The sequence below is a fragment of the Acipenser ruthenus genome, chromosome 1 (genome assembly GCF_902713425.1).
Source record: "Acipenser ruthenus chromosome 1, fAciRut3.2 maternal haplotype, whole genome shotgun sequence".
Lineage (NCBI taxonomy): Eukaryota > Metazoa > Chordata > Actinopteri > Acipenseriformes > Acipenseridae > Acipenser > Acipenser ruthenus.
Genome location: NC_081189.1, coordinates 114,785,694 through 114,802,767, shown reverse-complemented (window position 1 = coordinate 114,802,767; position 17,074 = coordinate 114,785,694). Strand labels below are relative to the sequence as shown.

The 17,074-nt window shown below is 37.3% G+C and overlaps 1 protein-coding gene across 4 annotated transcripts in view; it reads left to right on the top strand.

Annotated features, from left to right (window-relative positions):
* Positions 1-17,074, top strand: part of LOC117421205 (C-terminal-binding protein 1) — a 173,980-nt gene that overhangs the window by 25,649 nt on the left and 131,257 nt on the right. For 2 of the 4 annotated variants that reach the window (XM_034035299.3, XM_034035306.3), the window contains exon 2: positions 15,651-15,820. The exons of 1 other annotated variant lie outside the window; for it this stretch is intronic. In XM_034035299.3, the coding sequence (XP_033891190.1) occupies positions 15,772-15,820 (49 nt within the window). In that variant the 5' untranslated portion in view covers positions 15,651-15,771. Of the gene's footprint in view, positions 1-15,650; positions 15,821-17,074 lie in introns of those variants that run through there. One more of the 4 variants, XM_059034311.1, reaches the window with a different exon arrangement.

Here is a 17,074-nt window from a genome sequence, read left to right as displayed (position 1 = left end):
GTGCTGATGTCACGTCATAAAAATATAGGCTTAATTGAATAATAACTGTTTGAGAAATGTTACAATACATTTTTTTCCCCATTGAGACAGTATAGGCCAATAGCGTATCATATGTTTACTAGATACATCCACTGCGGGCAGCTCCTGGAAAGGCATGCAAGACGTCCCCTACCTTGTTGTGTGGAGTATATCCACAGAAAATAATAACGCAAATACACGAAAACAGTGAAAAAGCCTAACAATTTCCAAACTGGAAAAAGATAATAAAGAGAAAGCACAATACTTCTCTTTTTTCATACAAGTGTTCTACTTTTTCAAGCTTCTGTAAAAGGCTACCGCTGATAACAAATAGTACATCAAAGTGTGCAATAAAAAGCCTGTAATACTAGTATCTTGGGCTTCTGGTGACATTGACCTTTGGTCTCGTCATTTATCTTGCCCACTTTGGTGTAGTTTATTCCTTCTTGTTAATAAATGCTATTGAGTTATATAGAATGACCTACCTGTTGATGATTTCGTTGTGCTAAACGATGAGACGGCCTTTGCTGTGTGCCGTTTTCTTGTTGTCGGCAAATATTGTTGGCATCGCATCGGGTTTTAGCCTCGTCTTGCATTCATACCCCAGAATATCTGCCTGCATGTTCCTTTCATAGCATTCAGGCTCAAAGTGGTTCTCACACACGAAAGAATTTTGACCGAATGGAAAGGTTTTCAGTGTATGCCCCATTCTCAAATTATGTAGCCATTTTTTTGTCTCACTAAATCCACTGGCATTGGACAACCTGTCTGAAGAGCTAGGCATTGGAGATGTGTGGAGAAAACCAAACATTTGATTGAATAAAATAAACATTTTTGTATTATACTTTAGTAAGGATGGGTTTTGGAGATCATTTTGTGAGCTGGATACATAATATTCATGCCCCTCTGCAGCAGTTCATACTAGAGGTTCTCTCCAGTCCATTTAATCTATACAGAGGAACTAGACAGGGTTGTCCCGTTTTCCCCTTTTATTTAATTTAGCAATCAAACCTTTAGCCGAATTAATTTGGCAAACTGATGTTTATCCAGGGAATTGGTCATAAAAATGTGAAAAGTAATGCTACGGTATATGCGGGTGACATCTGAGTTACTTGGAAGAACCCCAGTTCTTCCCTTCCATTCCTCATGGATATAATAAATTGATACAGTGATGTTTCAGGATATAAAGTAAATTGGTTAAAATCAGAAACTATCCCCCTGTCTAAAAAATTTTTTTAGTACTGAGCATCAGATGGCCTGCACAAGGTTTTAAATACTTGGGGATTCAAATTTAATAAAATATTAAAGATACTGTCAAATGTAATATGTCACCACTAATTGATAGGATTTCAGTTAAATTACAGTACTGGAATAAATTGCCACTGTTCTTCTGGGGCAGAAAGAAACCATTACAATGGCAGCTATGCCGATGGTGGCACACACTTTGGAGCAGAATAGAAACCATTACAATGGCAGCTATGCCGATGGTGGCACACACATTGGAGCAGAATAGAAACCATTACAATGGCAGCTATGCCGATGGTGGCACACACATTGGAGCAGAATAGAAACCATTACAATGGCAGCTATGCCGATGGTGGCACACACATTGGAGCAGAATAGAAACCATTACAATGGCAGCTATGCCGATGGTGGCACACACATTGGAGCAGAATAGAAACCATTACAATGGCAGCTATGCCGATGGTGGCACACACTTTGGAGCAGAATAGAAACCATTACAATGGCAGCTATGCCGATGGTGGCACACACATTGGCCATGCTGCCACTTCATATTCCAGTCTCCTATTTTAAACATATTAATGTACTTTTCAGTGAATGTATATGGGGTTATAAGAAAGCAAGGCTTAAAATCAGTAAACTATATAAACGTCATAATATAGGAGGTGTGAATATTCCCAATCCCTACTGGCATTATTTATCTTATCAATTTAGGCCCCTTAGAGATTGGTTTGTAAAATCAAGCAATCCCCCAACTTGCTGAAATTGCTGAAAATATGACCTCCCCCTACAGTTTAAAAGACTCATTGTTACATGGCCCTCCAGCCGCTCAGAAGAATAACTTTATCTTTACATTTGCACTCAACATTTTCAAAAGATCCGCCCTTCTTTTAAATGACTTTAAAATAATACATTTCAGTTCAGGACTTTGGAATAACCCAAATATTTTGTATAATAAGAAACCTTTATATAACAACACTTGGATTAATGCACAAGTCAATAAGGTGGGTGATTTGTTTGAAGAAAATGTATCTCCTTCTTTGAGATCTCTAAAGGATAGGTGCCATGTTCCAATTGGAGAAACTACAATTTACAAACATAAAAAAATCTTTAGCCAACCTAATCCCTCCACTTCACTGTCCTAATCTGACTAAACTGGAGAGGTTTGTATTAAATCCATTGAATTCCCATGGCTTTGTATCCAAAGTATCCAAATTATTTAAAGAGAAGTTGTCATACAGTAATATTAAAGTCAAAATGGGAGATAAAGATAGAAACTCCAATAATGGCATCATCCTGGAATAATATCAGTAGCAATATTATATTTTCTTGACCCAATGCCAAATTAAGATCCATTCAGTATACAATTGTAAATAGCATTCATTATACTCCTGTTAGATTATTAAAGTGCAGTTTGAAACAGGATGCTGGAGATGTGACTCTGGAAAGGACATCTTTTCCATATGTTATGGAGTTGTAGTAAACTACATGATTACTGGACCACAGCACTTAGCATACTTCCAATAGTTTACAAATACATATCCCCTGCAACCCTTTTGTTGCAATTTTAGGAGGCATATCTACTCTCCAAGTTAGTAAACCACAGTCTAAATTACTACTTTCGCTACTCCTCATAGCTAAAAAAAAATGATACTAACTTCCTGGAAGGATACTGAACCCCCTATAGCACTTTGGAAGAACTCTGTACAGGACGTTATTAACTTGGAAAGAGTAGCTGTTCTTTTTTAGACGAGGACTCAGAATTTTCTGAAGTATGGAATAGTGTGTCCTCTTATTTTATGGATATGGATTTTAACTAAATGACATAAATATACTGTACCGATATGTATTTATATATGAGCTACCCAAAGTTATTGTATCATTTTACTGCAACCACTTTTCCCTTGTGCCTGAACTGTCCCGCTGAGCATGGAGCCATATGGACACCTTACTCAAACCCCATAAAAAACACAGAGATGCAGACATACAGATATAAATATCAAAACAATTGCAGTCAGTTTTGTTTAAAAATACATCTGCACACAACCGCAAGTAAGACAGGCATAATATAGCCCTGTGTTGAGTGGGACAGTTTGGGATAGTTCAGGCTTTTCAACTTGCAACCCAATGCATTCTGGTAAGTGTAGTCCTGCTTCTTTTAAAGGAAAGAGTGGTACCTGAGACAGGTAAAACATACCAGAATGCATTGGGTTGTGAGTTGAAAAGCCTGAACTATCCCAAACTCCCGCTCAACATGGAGCTAATTAAAATATGTTTGTATTAACTATGGCGGTCTGTTACAGCCTGGGGATAAATATGTGCATGTGGTAGGCTTGCGAACGATCTTCAGCTGTGCGGTTCATGAGCCTCCAGTCTACAGACATACACGAGGAAAAACAACGACACCACGAAGGCATGAACAACCTTTTGGCAGCACTATCGATTGTGGACGGCCCCTTGTGTGATTGACAATGTTCAAACATAGGCTTTAAAAAGTTCAATTGGCAAACAGCTCATTTATGATTTAACCTAAGAATTGACAAATAGAAATTTAATTTATAATTAAGAATTAATTTATAAATTTTAAAATTAATTTATAAATATAATTAATTGACCAATTAACTTATGAATTGACCAATTAATTTAAGAATTAACTTATGAATTTACAAATTAATAAATTAACTATTTAATTGTGACCCTTATAATGCTCCATACTCACCAGCTGTATACAGTATAGCTGGCTTATCAATCGGAGTGCCTCTCTTTCTGGCAAAATTGAGCTACAACAGTATTACATATTGAAAGTCTCAAATAGACTGTATACAATCTACGTTAATAACTTTGACCCTTTTCTAGGGTGCTACATAAACATTCATGTGATTTCTACAGTAAGTGGTTGTACTATCATTTAATACAAATTAAAGCTAGTAAACTGTGTATTGCAGTGTTTTGTTGGCAGACTGCAAGCACCAGCCAAAAATGGAAACTGCTCCACATTTAATTTAGTAGCTCGTGCTAATCTCCTAAGGAAGTGGTATGTGGGTTTGTGCTAATCTGCATTAATAAAATGAATAAGAAATATCCCAAACCATTTGTGTACATAAATGTAATTTGTAGACCAAAGTGATTTTCCGTTTCAACATTAGTCTTTTCCATTTGATAAGTCATTTCCATGTTTTTCCATTTCATATACATATTACTTGATATTTATTTATTGTAATTTTACTTTCAAGCTCTGTTGTTCGAGTAAATGCGAATGCATTATTGTTATTTGTATTTATTTTAATCAAGCAACAGTTAACAGAATTGAAAAAATATTAAAAACTAAAGAAAAAAATAAAACATACTGTAGAAATCGCATTAATGTTTTTACAGAAACTTCTGAAAACGTAAAAATAAACAGTGATTGAAATCACAGTTCTTATTTATTTATTATGTATTTATTAATGCACTTGTGCATTCTCGGACTCTGGTTAATGAGAAACGGCATCATGAGAAAGTATGTATACTCAGAATCTTGAAAGACTAAAAATAAATGTAAGGACTGGTGGTTCCATGAATATTTTTAGAAACTTAAAATTGGTCTCATTTTTTTGTAGGTGTTTTTTTATATAAAATGTAAAAGAAAAAATGGAATTACTACAATTAATATTGCTTCTTATTTTATGTTTTGAATTTAGAAATTGCTTCACATTTTTCTCTTCTGTCTAAGTTGTTTGTTTGTTTTTGCGCCTGAAATATAATTTATCTGTTTCTTTTGGTGTCTGGTTCTTTCTTTCTTTTCCCGCTTTTGTTCTGCGTGTAATCAATTACACTTTGCTTAAATATATGGACTTTACTTACTTTGAAATTCACTGTGTGCTAAGACACGTTTGTGGTTTTAAACTTCTAATATAAATACATTATTTTGCAATTACTTTTCATAGATACAGGTAACTATTACTTGCTCTTTAATTCTATTTAAATCTAAAATCCTAAAAAAATGAATAAATTTAGAATTTTGTGGCCCTGTTAACACTAGAAGCCCCGCGGCGGTCATTTTGGCGGTTTTTGGTTATATAATGTAATTTTCTCCAGTTGTGTAACACATATGGGGCTGTGCGTTCATGTACCTTTCTGTCTTTATGTATTAAATATTCTCAAACGCGGGAGTGCAGAAATGAAGGAGATATATTACATTATATTTAAAAACCCCGGAAGCAGTCACATTGACGGCCACACAGAAAACAATTGTATTTTGATTATACAGAACGATATTCTACTTTATTATTTTTTATTTACCAGTCCGCAATGTGTTTAGCTGTAATCAGATTAGCCTCTACTCTCTGCCTGAGTGAATGACTGACAGTCTATTGTTTTCAATCAGCCTTTTGAAGGCTGGCGCCTGCTTGCCAGCTGCGCTGCTTTGGTCAGTCAATTAGCATCGGGACTAATGAAAATAAACACCAGAGACCGTGGAGTTTTACAACGCAACAAAATATGGAGTTGATGTTTAGGATCAGATGGCACGGAAATATTCCGTGAATGCTGGCTTCCGACAGTGGTCTGTTCATGTGTTTTACAATGTATTGGACCTAGCAGCCATCAACTCCTGGGTACTTTACAAAGAATGCATGGAGAAGAATTTACCAAGGAGAGAATATATTTTACAGTTAGCACAGCAACTTCACAAGAAGCATTTGGAACAGAGGGAGACTGCCAAGCGTGTACCCACAGCTGAAGCTGGCAACCTCGCTGAGAGCCGCAAGAGACCCCAATGCAGGTTGGCAAGTGCAATAAAAATAAAACTTCGGACAGCTGTGCCCTGTGCAGAAAGGCGGCGTGGAGAAGCGCATTATCTGTGTTGATTGTGAACAGCCTTAGACTCAAGGTAAAAGAATACCATTTTGTCAAAAAAAATAAAATAAATTAGACTTAGTTTATTTATCTACGTTATTCAGTTGGGTAAGCTATAAAAATGGCCAACAAGATGCTCGGATATATTTTGAAAAGTGTTGAATTTAAATCAAGGGAAGTAATGTTAAAACTTTACAATGCATTAGTAAGACCTCATCTAGAATATTGTGTTCAGAAAAAGGATATTGCTGCTCTAGAAAGAGTGCAAAGAAGAGCAACCAGAATTATCCCGGGTTTAAAAGGTATGTCGTATGCAGACAGGCTCAAAGAATTGAATCTATTCAGTCTTGAACAAAAACTACACAGCAATTTGATTCAAGCATTCAAAATTCTAAAAGGTATTGACAATGTCGACCCAGGGGACTTTTTCGACCTGAAAAAAGAAACAATGACCAGGGGTCACAAATGGAGATTAGATAAAGGGGCATTCAGAACAGAAAATAAGAGGCACTTTTTTACACAGAGAATTGTGAGGGTCTAGAACCAATTCCCCAGTAATGTTGTTGAAGCTGACACCTTGGGATCCTTCAAGAAGCTGCTTGATGAGATTCTAGGATCAATAAGCTACTAACAACTATATACTATATTTACAGTGTTTTGAATACAGCCATCAGAAAGACGGCTGCAGGGCTTCTAGGTATGAATATATCTCCGGTCCTTCTAGTGTTAAGGCACATATTTAGGTATGTTTTGCCCTTTTCATGCACGAAAAGAAACTTTCTGCTGAACATTTGCATACGGTGAAAATCTGTAGAAAAAGAAATCCATTGATTTTCATGTATAACATTTCCTAATCATTTCTTTCCATATAAATGCATATTTAAGCAATGTAGCATTTTAAAACAGTAATTATAACAGTACATTTCACCAGAGCGTATCTAATACTGTAGTGTACCACTACTGAGAAAAAGACTTTATAGCACAGCTATGCATTCCGGTACCAAACCCGAAAACACACAGCATAGCTCTACACATGAGCCTAAATCTAATTTTAAAATCTATTGTACCTTTTCTTTAGAGCATGTATAAATAATTGTACCTGAGCATAAGCAATAATAATAGTTTCTTTAAGTGAATCCCTCCTTGTCAACTCGCTGTGTTTTAATTTCTTCTATTTTCCACTTGCTGTGGCAAACATATCTGACATTTCCCTTTGACTCCTCATGATGTCAGTAATATATTAAGAAACAATAAAATGCAATGCCATTCTGTGTTGTCGATATAAATCACTGGACAACGATGAACTATCAATCAAAATGAATGAATGCCGTCGACGCCTTGAGATTCTAAGCGCGAGCAATTACATCACCATGGCAACCGTCGGCAACTTCATTCCAGACCCGGGTTAGATTAGAAAAGAATGACGTTTGAAAAATGTATTTTATTCGTTTGTGAAGAAAACTTAGACTGTGTTGTATGTGATTATATTATGTGTCTGTTGGGGGGATCAAAAAATGTAAGACATAATGTCATCTAGATTGTCTGGGGGGGGGGGGGGGGGGGGTGTGAATTAACCTATTTGAAATATTAAAACTACTTTTGGCAGAACGATCTTCTGAGAATGTTGCCCCCAGTGTTTTCTATTTATAAATCACTATATTTACTATACCATATATTATAATATATAATATATCATGATGGAAAAACATTCTGACATTAGAAACAGCTAGTGACAAAGTATTTACTGCTATAAGTTGACTACAGTATGTTAATATGCAGCAAGTGCTGAATTCTGTGCTGAATTCTGACTTCAGGAGTCGTTTTTTTTATAAAGTCATTCTAAGATGAAGTTGGAATCGTAAGTCAGACTGTTGGTTAGAGCACTTTCTTTAGTCTATTTGAATTTTGACTCGAGAAGGCTTTCGATGTTAAATTCACAAAATAAGGAATACAAACTATTATTATTCATTTTCATTTGGTTGCATTTTGTTTTGCTTCAGCAGGTTACATCACAGTTTATAGATTATAGAACCAGGCCTGTTTAGTTGCCAGAGTGGCATTAAGACCACTTTCTTTCCTCTATTTCATCTATTTTATTTACTGTCATTTATGCAGTAAAGCATTCATTTCAATATTAATTAAACTCTGCATTTCCATTGGACACCTCAGAGTTCTGTAATATAAGGAGTGTACAAATAAACCAGTAATTTGTTTACAGTAATTACACACACTGTCACATAACAGCAAACGTAGAATTTGTTTGGAGAGCAGCCGACTTCCTACAGTGTATTGCATTACTGAGTCTATTTGAATTCCTTTATTTCACATCAGTTTACTTTTGCGTTGACAGGCAGATTCTAGTCACACAGTGACTGCTAGAGTTGCGGCTTGAACATAATCAGTTCTGTACTGTATTGTATATTAAAATGCATTGAACTGATATAAATGAAACATGACAGGAGCAACATAAACCAGAAATCTTCCTGTGGCATTTAAGAAACAGCATGGCTGTCAGTTCTTTGAAAGTGATTGCAACTTCCCATAAGTTGAGGCGTGATTTGGTGAGATCGGACAGACTTGGACAATTTGATTTGGTGAACTGTCCCACCGTCCTTCCCTTGAAAAGTGCTCCGCTTGTTTAGCTGAACAAACAGACCGTGTCCAGCTCTGTGCGTCTCACAAACTTCCACCTTTAGTCAACCCAGACACTCGAGAAGTCGAAAGGGTTCTTACTGGGGGTTACTGACCAGGTTTTTCAAACAAGCATCCCTTTCCATTCCTGTCCTGAGTTCAACATAATCATAAACAGTTGTTTTGATGTTATTAATGCTACTGTATATTCTTGCAGGGTATTAAATCAGCTGTTGAACAGATATTAGCAGGCAAAACAGCAATGGCAATGCTGTTCACAGTGCATGGGTGCTGTTTGGGTAAACAAATGTCATGATTTTAGAGTCGATGTCCAGTGAAAATGCTGCAAAAAGTTGTTCATCAGTCACCCCCCAGAAATGTTAATGCGTCTTGTCCATAACTTTCAGTTCACTCAGAAGACCTCAAGCAGCAGCATGTTCAGTTTCAAAAAAAAGAAACTTGCACAATTTGTTTTTGGGTGAGGTGTGACTCGTGGAAGTATCTGAAGGTGTGCTCATTCACAAGTGATTCTGATTAAACCTAGCGGCCACATATTCATGATAAGGGAGAGCGCTCTGAGCCTTAGGAACTGGGAACTGTCTGCAATGTGTGAACAAGTTCAGTAATGATATACTATAATGGATCATATGCAAACTGGACTGCTATGCTCTGTATGCTCAAATAAAAGAAAAGCCTGTACCTCTCGTCCTGGACACCACTCTTTAGTGTCGTGGGCCCTTTTCCTGCTGTATGGATCACGGAAAGAGTTCATTACAGTGTACCACGAACATAACCAATGGAAAAATATTGCTTATTATACTGTGATGACGATGAAAGCGGATGTTATTATGACATTCCCAAGCAAAGCCAAGCCAGAAGTCTTGTGAGCGAGTTCCATTATTCGAGGACCACAGCAATGCAATTATCAGTACAATACTACAACTGTTAAAATGATCAATTTCTCTTTGTTTGTCTTTGTGACGGGGTGTCCACCCCTTAATGTGTATTTTCTTTCTTTCTTTCTTTCTTTCTTTCTTTCTTTCTTTCTTTCTTTCTTTCTTTCTTTCTTTCATTGATAATTATTATTATTATACGTGTTTATATGTGGGCAGACGAAGGCCGTCCGTCATTGTTATTTGGGACCGGCGAAAAAGTGGGTCTTGTAATGTTTAGGTGGCGTGGATAGGGTTAAATCCCCAATCCCTAAAAACCTTGTGGGAATGTGACTGGAGCCTTAAGGTCATTGTTTTTTTAATTGATAATTAAGGCTTTATCCACAGAATATTAAAGGACCCACTCATTAAAAGGAGAGCTTAAGAGAAAGATGTAAATATAGAGAAAGAGAGAGAGAATGCTATCACGACCACAAGGTTGAAAGGTACTCATTTTACCAATGTGTAGTATTGTTTGTGTTTGTTTTGTTTTGGCCATTGTGCCCTTTTCTTTGTGTTTTATCAAAGTGTTGGTATTGTTATTTAATAAATACACTGCTGCAGCCGTTTCAGCCCGTAGCTGTTGGTTATTTATGTGCTGCTTCCTGGACGCCGACGTCACCACCCACGCCACTCACGCCATCCTTGCCACAGTCTTTAATAGCCAGTGGAGTCCACTGAAAGTGTCATTAATCTCAGCCATGCTTTATTTGCTGTTCCGTTATTGATTAATAGCAGAACGCCTGACATTCAATGGGATATCAGTGTCCATATGCATTATAATATGTGATTTAAATAAAATGCAAATGCCTGTACATAAAAACAATATAGGCTTGAATGTACTTTAATATGGTGTGTGTTTTGTAATTTTGTAAAGGTAAGGTTTATAACAGAGAGATGGCTGAAGAGAGAACTAACTCCCTAGCAACATGGTGTGTAAGTAATTTGTTTAGTCCATTGGAATTGTAATTATACCGTTTCTAAATATAATCGCTCTGAAGCAGAAGACAGCCCATAAAGATAAAAATTGGTTTTAGGTGCCTGAATTTCCCTGAGGACGAGTTAAAAAGAAATTGCAAGATTAGTTTTACAAAGAAAAAATAAATGTGGGTATGTCCTGGGAGATAATGCTTCCCAACGAAAGAAAAGATAATCTGCATTATTCAGGGTTCCCGTGCATCCTGGAAAACGATAATTCTTTTTATTAGCAGAATAAAGTATACACTAGGGGGCCGTGTACAAAACTGCTCAAAGCTGTCTGTCTAGATTTGCGTCACAGTTACTGAGAATCTGTGCGCGAGCTGGATATAGGGATAAGCATAATTTTTCCCCACATAGATACATAATTTGGAATAAGGATATAAGATATTCGGAAATAAGATATACAAATATTTAATTTGACAACGTTTAAAATTCCAATTACTACTAAAGAGTTTGCAATAGTCTTTGATGCAGTTCCCATAGGGGCTTTAATACTTCTAAGAAGCTACAGAAGAGGGTGCAGTGTAGAATTGATGTATACCGTGTTTGTAGGTGGTATAAATATATTACATAATAACTGTAATAACAAACACATTCGGAATTCATGTAATGACAGTAAGATTCCTTCGGCAAGATTTTACTGGAGTGCATTATTTGAGCATATAAATTGGAAGAAGGTTTGGAAGGTCCCCAATAAGTATTGTCTTACCAACAAAGTTAAAGAGGTATCTTATAAGATTGTTCATAGGACTGATCCTGTAAAACATGTCTTGGCTAGATTTAAACTTGAAATAGATTACAGTTGTGTGTTTTGTAATATGGAAAGAGAAACTACTGTATATTTAATTTATTTTATCAATGTATTTATACAAAGTTATTTTGGAATGATAGGCAGCATTATATTATGAGGACACTAAGTGAAACTAGTTTGGTGGCGACGATATCTTTTCAAAAAAACTAATTTGGAACCGAATGTGGTAGATATAGGAGGCTGTGTGGTCCAGTGGTTAAAGAAAAGGGCTTGTAACCAGGAGGTCCCTGGTTCAAATCCCACCTCAGCCACTGACTCATTGTGTGACCCTGAGCAAATCACTTAACCTCCTTGTGCTCTGTCTTTCGGGTGAGACGTAGTTGCAAGTGACTCTGCAGCTGATGCATAGTTCACACACCCTAGTCTCTGTAAGTCGCCTTGGATAAAGGCGTCTGCTAAATAAACAAATAATATAATTTATCTTTTATTAATATTTGGGAGGTATCATAATCATAAAGTGAAATGGTCAGGCCATAAACCGAATTTTAATCTGTTTAAAATAGAGATGGAAGATTATGTCGGCACCATTAAAAATGTGAAAGCATAAAAAACATCTGCTGTGTTTGATTTATTCAGTTTATTGAAAAAGTGAGAATACAAAATATGGCAATGTATAATATAAAGCTGATGTAATATCTGTTATAAAAGAAATCCTCATGTTGTATATTTTTGTTATATTTTTGTTTTTATGCAATAAAAAAAGCTGGATATAGCTTAGTAATAGTTGGCAGGTAGAAGCAGATGAGTGTGATGGCAAGGACTATATAAAGAAGGATAGGACAGTCAATCCCATGATGCAGTTCGGTACACAATTACAAGCTCCATTTTACTGCAGCGATGCTGTGCTGCATATACTGCTATGTTTTTTTGTTTTTTTTAATAACAATTAAAAATATAGTTAATAGAAAGTGACTGTCTGTCTACTAGTTCAGTTTTAAAGCTGCAATATGTGAAGAAACATTTTGTCAGGGCAAACGCGAATACGTTCAAAGCATTGCGAGTAACTAAAAGTGCTCCAGAAACGGATCAGTTGTTTACTAACCCCACCCACTTGTGTCCAAGTGTTGACTTTGGTTGAACGCTGTGGAGACGGTGTTGAACTTGAAGATTCTTCAGGAGGTAGGCAGATATGATAATGCTGACTACCGTAAATGGCTATTTTTTTAAATTGGTAGTGTTGGGTCCTCAGATCTAATTAACTGGGGAAGCTGTGGCCTTCATATTGTCCATGGTAGTCTCCAATATGGATGGAAGCTGGGAGAGCTACTAAGAGCACTATAGCAGCTCTTTCATGATACAACAGCACGACGAGAGCAGAACAGCATAACAGAGGCAGAAGTGTTAAAGGGACTAGGAGCTCTTAAAATAAACAAATCCCCTGGGCCAGATGAGATCCTCCCAATAGTACTCAAAGAAATGAAAGAAGTTATTTACAAACCGCTAACCAAGATCACGCAACAGTCTCTTGACACAGGGGTTGTACCGACAGACTGGAAAATAGCAAACGTAATACCGATCCACAAAAAGGGTGACAAAACCGAACCAGGGAACTACAGACCAATAAGCCTGACTTCTATTATATGTAAACTTATGGAAACTATAATAAGATCCAAAATGGAAAATTACCTATATGGTAACAGTATCCTGGGAGACAGTCAGCATGGTTTTAGGAAAGGGAGATCGTGTCTAACTAACCTGCTTGATTTTTTTGAGGAAGCAACATCGACAATGGATAAATGCAAAGCATATGATGTGGTTTATTTAGATTTCCAGAAAGCTTTTGACAAAGACCCGCATAAAAGATTAATTATCAAACTGAACACAGTAGGGATTCAAGGAAATGCATGCACATGGATTGGGGCAGCAGTAAGGAGTAGTGGTTAGGGCTGTGGACTCTTGACCGGAGGGTTGTGGGTTCAATCCCAGGTAGGGGACACTGAAATTGAGAAGGAATCTATGAAAAAGACGTAGGAGTTTATGTTGACTCAGAAATGTCTTCATCTAGACAATGTGGGGAAGCTATAAAAAAGGCCAACAAGATGCTTGGATATATTGTGAAAAGTGTTGAATTTAAATCAAGGGAAGTAATGTTAAAACTTTACAATGCATTAGTAAGACCTCATCTAGAATATTGTGTTCAGTTGTGGTCACCTCGTTACAAAAAGGATATTGCTGCTCTAGAAAGAGTGCAAAGAAGAGCGACCAGAATTATCCCGGGTTTAAAAGGCATGTCGTATGCAGATTCAAATAATTTAATCTGTTCAGTCTTGAACAAAGAAGACGGTGAATACGCGGTGATCTGATTCAAGCATTCAAAATTCAAAAAGGTATTGACAATGTCGAAAAATGGAGATTAGATGAAGGGGCATTCAGAACAGAAAATAGGAGGCACTTTTTTACACAGAATTGTGAGGGTCTGGAACCAACTCCCCAGTAATGTTGTTGAAGCTGACACCCTTCACACCCCTGGGATCCTTCAAGAAGCTGCTTGATGAGATTCTGGGATCAATAAGCTACTAACAACCAAACGAGCAAGATGGGCCGAATGGCCTCCTCTCGTTTTGTAAACTTTCTTGTTCTTTCTTACGAGAGGACTATACTAAAGTTCCTGAAAGCACACGCTTTCCACTGAAGTTTTGTCCTCACAGATGGGTGGATGATTTGGTAGTTGCAGAGCGTGCATTTGAACTGTGGCCGAACATAATTCAGTTAATTGACGGCTACAAGAAGCTCCCCATCAGCAACGTGCCAAATTCAGCATCATAGTCTGGTGAAGCAAGCCACAGTTGATCCCCTTTGTGAAGTATAATTGAATTGTTTTGCTTCAGTTGCCAGACAACTTAAGCCATTCCTGGAGAATGGTGCCATTTCTTGTGGAGGAACTTCAGGCTCTCCTTTTATCTTGTTTAGTGGAGGGAGTTAGGTGGTGTTTTGACAAAGCATGGCTTGGAAGGTTTGTGTTTGACTCTTTTTTTTGGCCCTTGTGCCTTATGTGTTTGTTTATTGTTGTTTTGTCCCCCTGTGGGATTAATAAACGTGTGCTTTAGTGCTTCAACGGCAGCTTGCCAGCTTCTGAGTCTTCTTCCTGCTGGGAACAGCTAGGGCCGCAACGCTATCCTGCTACAGGGGGTTACTTTATTTACCATTACCAAAGAAACTAGAAAGAAAAAAAAGAAAAGAATACATAAAAGAATCTGTCTTGGCAGATACAATCCAGTTATATGTGCATGAAATGGCAGTTCTTTGATGTTTTTCCTTTGATTCATGAAAGGTCTGTAATCAGAAGAGAAAGGGACCCCTGCCAGAGCTTGATTGCACCCTGTAACCGTCCCTTTACCAGACACCACGCTCCTTGAAAACCGGCTAAGGACTTACAAATTACATTTCCTCTTGCACCCAGTTCTCTTCACAAATAATCACTGTACTGTGAATCTGTCGCAACAATAATATTGGATTGTATCAAAATACCAAGTGATCAAAGCCAAGATTATTATGATACAGGTGCAGTTTGAACTGAAACTTAACCTTTTCACGCAATCACCATCTTTTATTATTATTATTATTATTACAGTGGTCTACTTGTATAGGAGCACCTCTTAAGAGAACACTTCGCCTAAGGGAACACCCTTGTGGTGAAGTAGATTTTTTCCATTGTAAATGCTCTTGCTAAAGGAACAGGAAGTACACTTAAAAGAACACCTTCTTGGCACCGATAGTGATTTGTTTACAATGGATACAGTACTGTTTTGTAAAAAAGTGACTTGTAATCGCGAGAGTGTCTTGAGGGACACTGGTTTATTAAATCTTTCCAGAACCGGTGTCATATCATTGCCTCGTTTTATATTCTGATTTCCATGAGTGCACCTCATCACTACAAAATGGCATGTAAACAAACTCTTGCTACACAAAGCTGAAAATTTAATAGGGCACACGTCGCAGAGAATTTGGTGTTTCCCGTTCTGGTGAGTATTATTATTAGTATGATGACCTGCAAATCCCATTGCTCCTTTATTGACTTAAAAAGCTATTTAATATAATATACATTTGCAGACTACAGAAGCTCATTTGCATTGCGGTTAAGACACTTGCTTATTGTGTGCCATTTTGCTCCTGGGGAACCTGGGGAAATACAATACAGTATCTGGAGCCAACACATAAGCTAACTTGCATTATATCAAAGCCTTGTTTTCTTCTTGCAGCTGTGAAGTTGGCCGTTGCTAAAGGCATTCCTTGTGTTGCATCACACCTGATTGTTGGCAGTTCGTTGAGGGGTCCTGCAGTGTAACGGCGCAGTGACGATCTTCCTCCCTCACGTCTCTGATGGACAAACACAAGGTGAAGAGGCAACGCCTGGATCGCATCTTTGAAGGTCAGAAACTACCTGGGTATTCAGTCTGTATGCACAACCTGTTTCCATTCTTTATTGGGATGCTCATAGGCATTTAGTTATTCTTGGCAGTTTTCAGTAGTGCTTAAACTATAGTGTTTCTTGTGTGTAATTGTCTCAGGCTGTACAATAGGAGATATTGAGCCATTCAAGTAGAGGACAGTGCTTAGCCGTGCCTCTCACACAGTTGTCTCGTTGCATTTTTTGCTACATGTTAAATTGCCCCTAGCGTTTGTCTTTGCAATATATTAGATTGTCAAGCCTTTGTTAAAGATCCTTTTGTCAATTTTTAAGTAACACAATTCATTCAGGAGAAATATTTCCCTTGTTAAACTTTTTTAAAGACCATCGGTTTTATTTAAAAAAAAGTTTTACTATATTACCTTTTTTTCAGTGCATGTAGTAGACCTAACCGTTAAACTGGTACAGGAAATGACATGGGTGATTGACCTCTGATTTCCTGTATATCCTGGTTACTGTTTTTTTTTTTTTTTAACTCTTTGACTGACAGGATAGCTGTTTATTATAGGTACCGTGGCAGTCAGGGAAGCACATTATATCTTTAATATTAGTAATATTTTACATAGGTAAAGCATGAGAATCCAGAATGGTCTTGAAAGCTATAATAGAACAACACTACTATAAACAAACCACTGCAGGCAAAACTGATAGATAGTAGATAGCTATGAATTTTTAAAACGGGTTAATCTGGAGAGTGGCCACATGTGTAAAAAGAGCCAGAAATCCTTTGTTTAGTGGAGGGAGTTAGGTGGTGTTTTGGCGAAGGATATCCAGTGAAGGCATAGCGCAGCCTGGCTTCATCTAGATAACTACTGCGCTTTACAAACCTGATGCCTCACAGCTTAGCTGCCAGAAAGAAAGTTTATTTTCTGTCATATCTAGACTGTAAATCTGAGGTTATTTTGTTATTGAAATGTAATATTTTCTTGCTCTGGCCTAGAGGCCTCGTGTTTTATTTTCATTGTTCAGCCGTTGCGTTACATTACTTCTTAGTATGTGGGGCTGACAGGACTTGATATCAGCTGAATGGGGGTTGGGCATTTCACATATGGTAACATAAGTTGGTAATTCAATTTTACTAACCGAATACTAAACGATTAAACAATTACACTATTCTGCTTTACATCAGCGTGCCACAGGCTAAAAATAATGCTTACATAATCAGGTGTGTGCAATTCATTGCCCGACGCCCGGGACAACACGATTGTGTGAGGG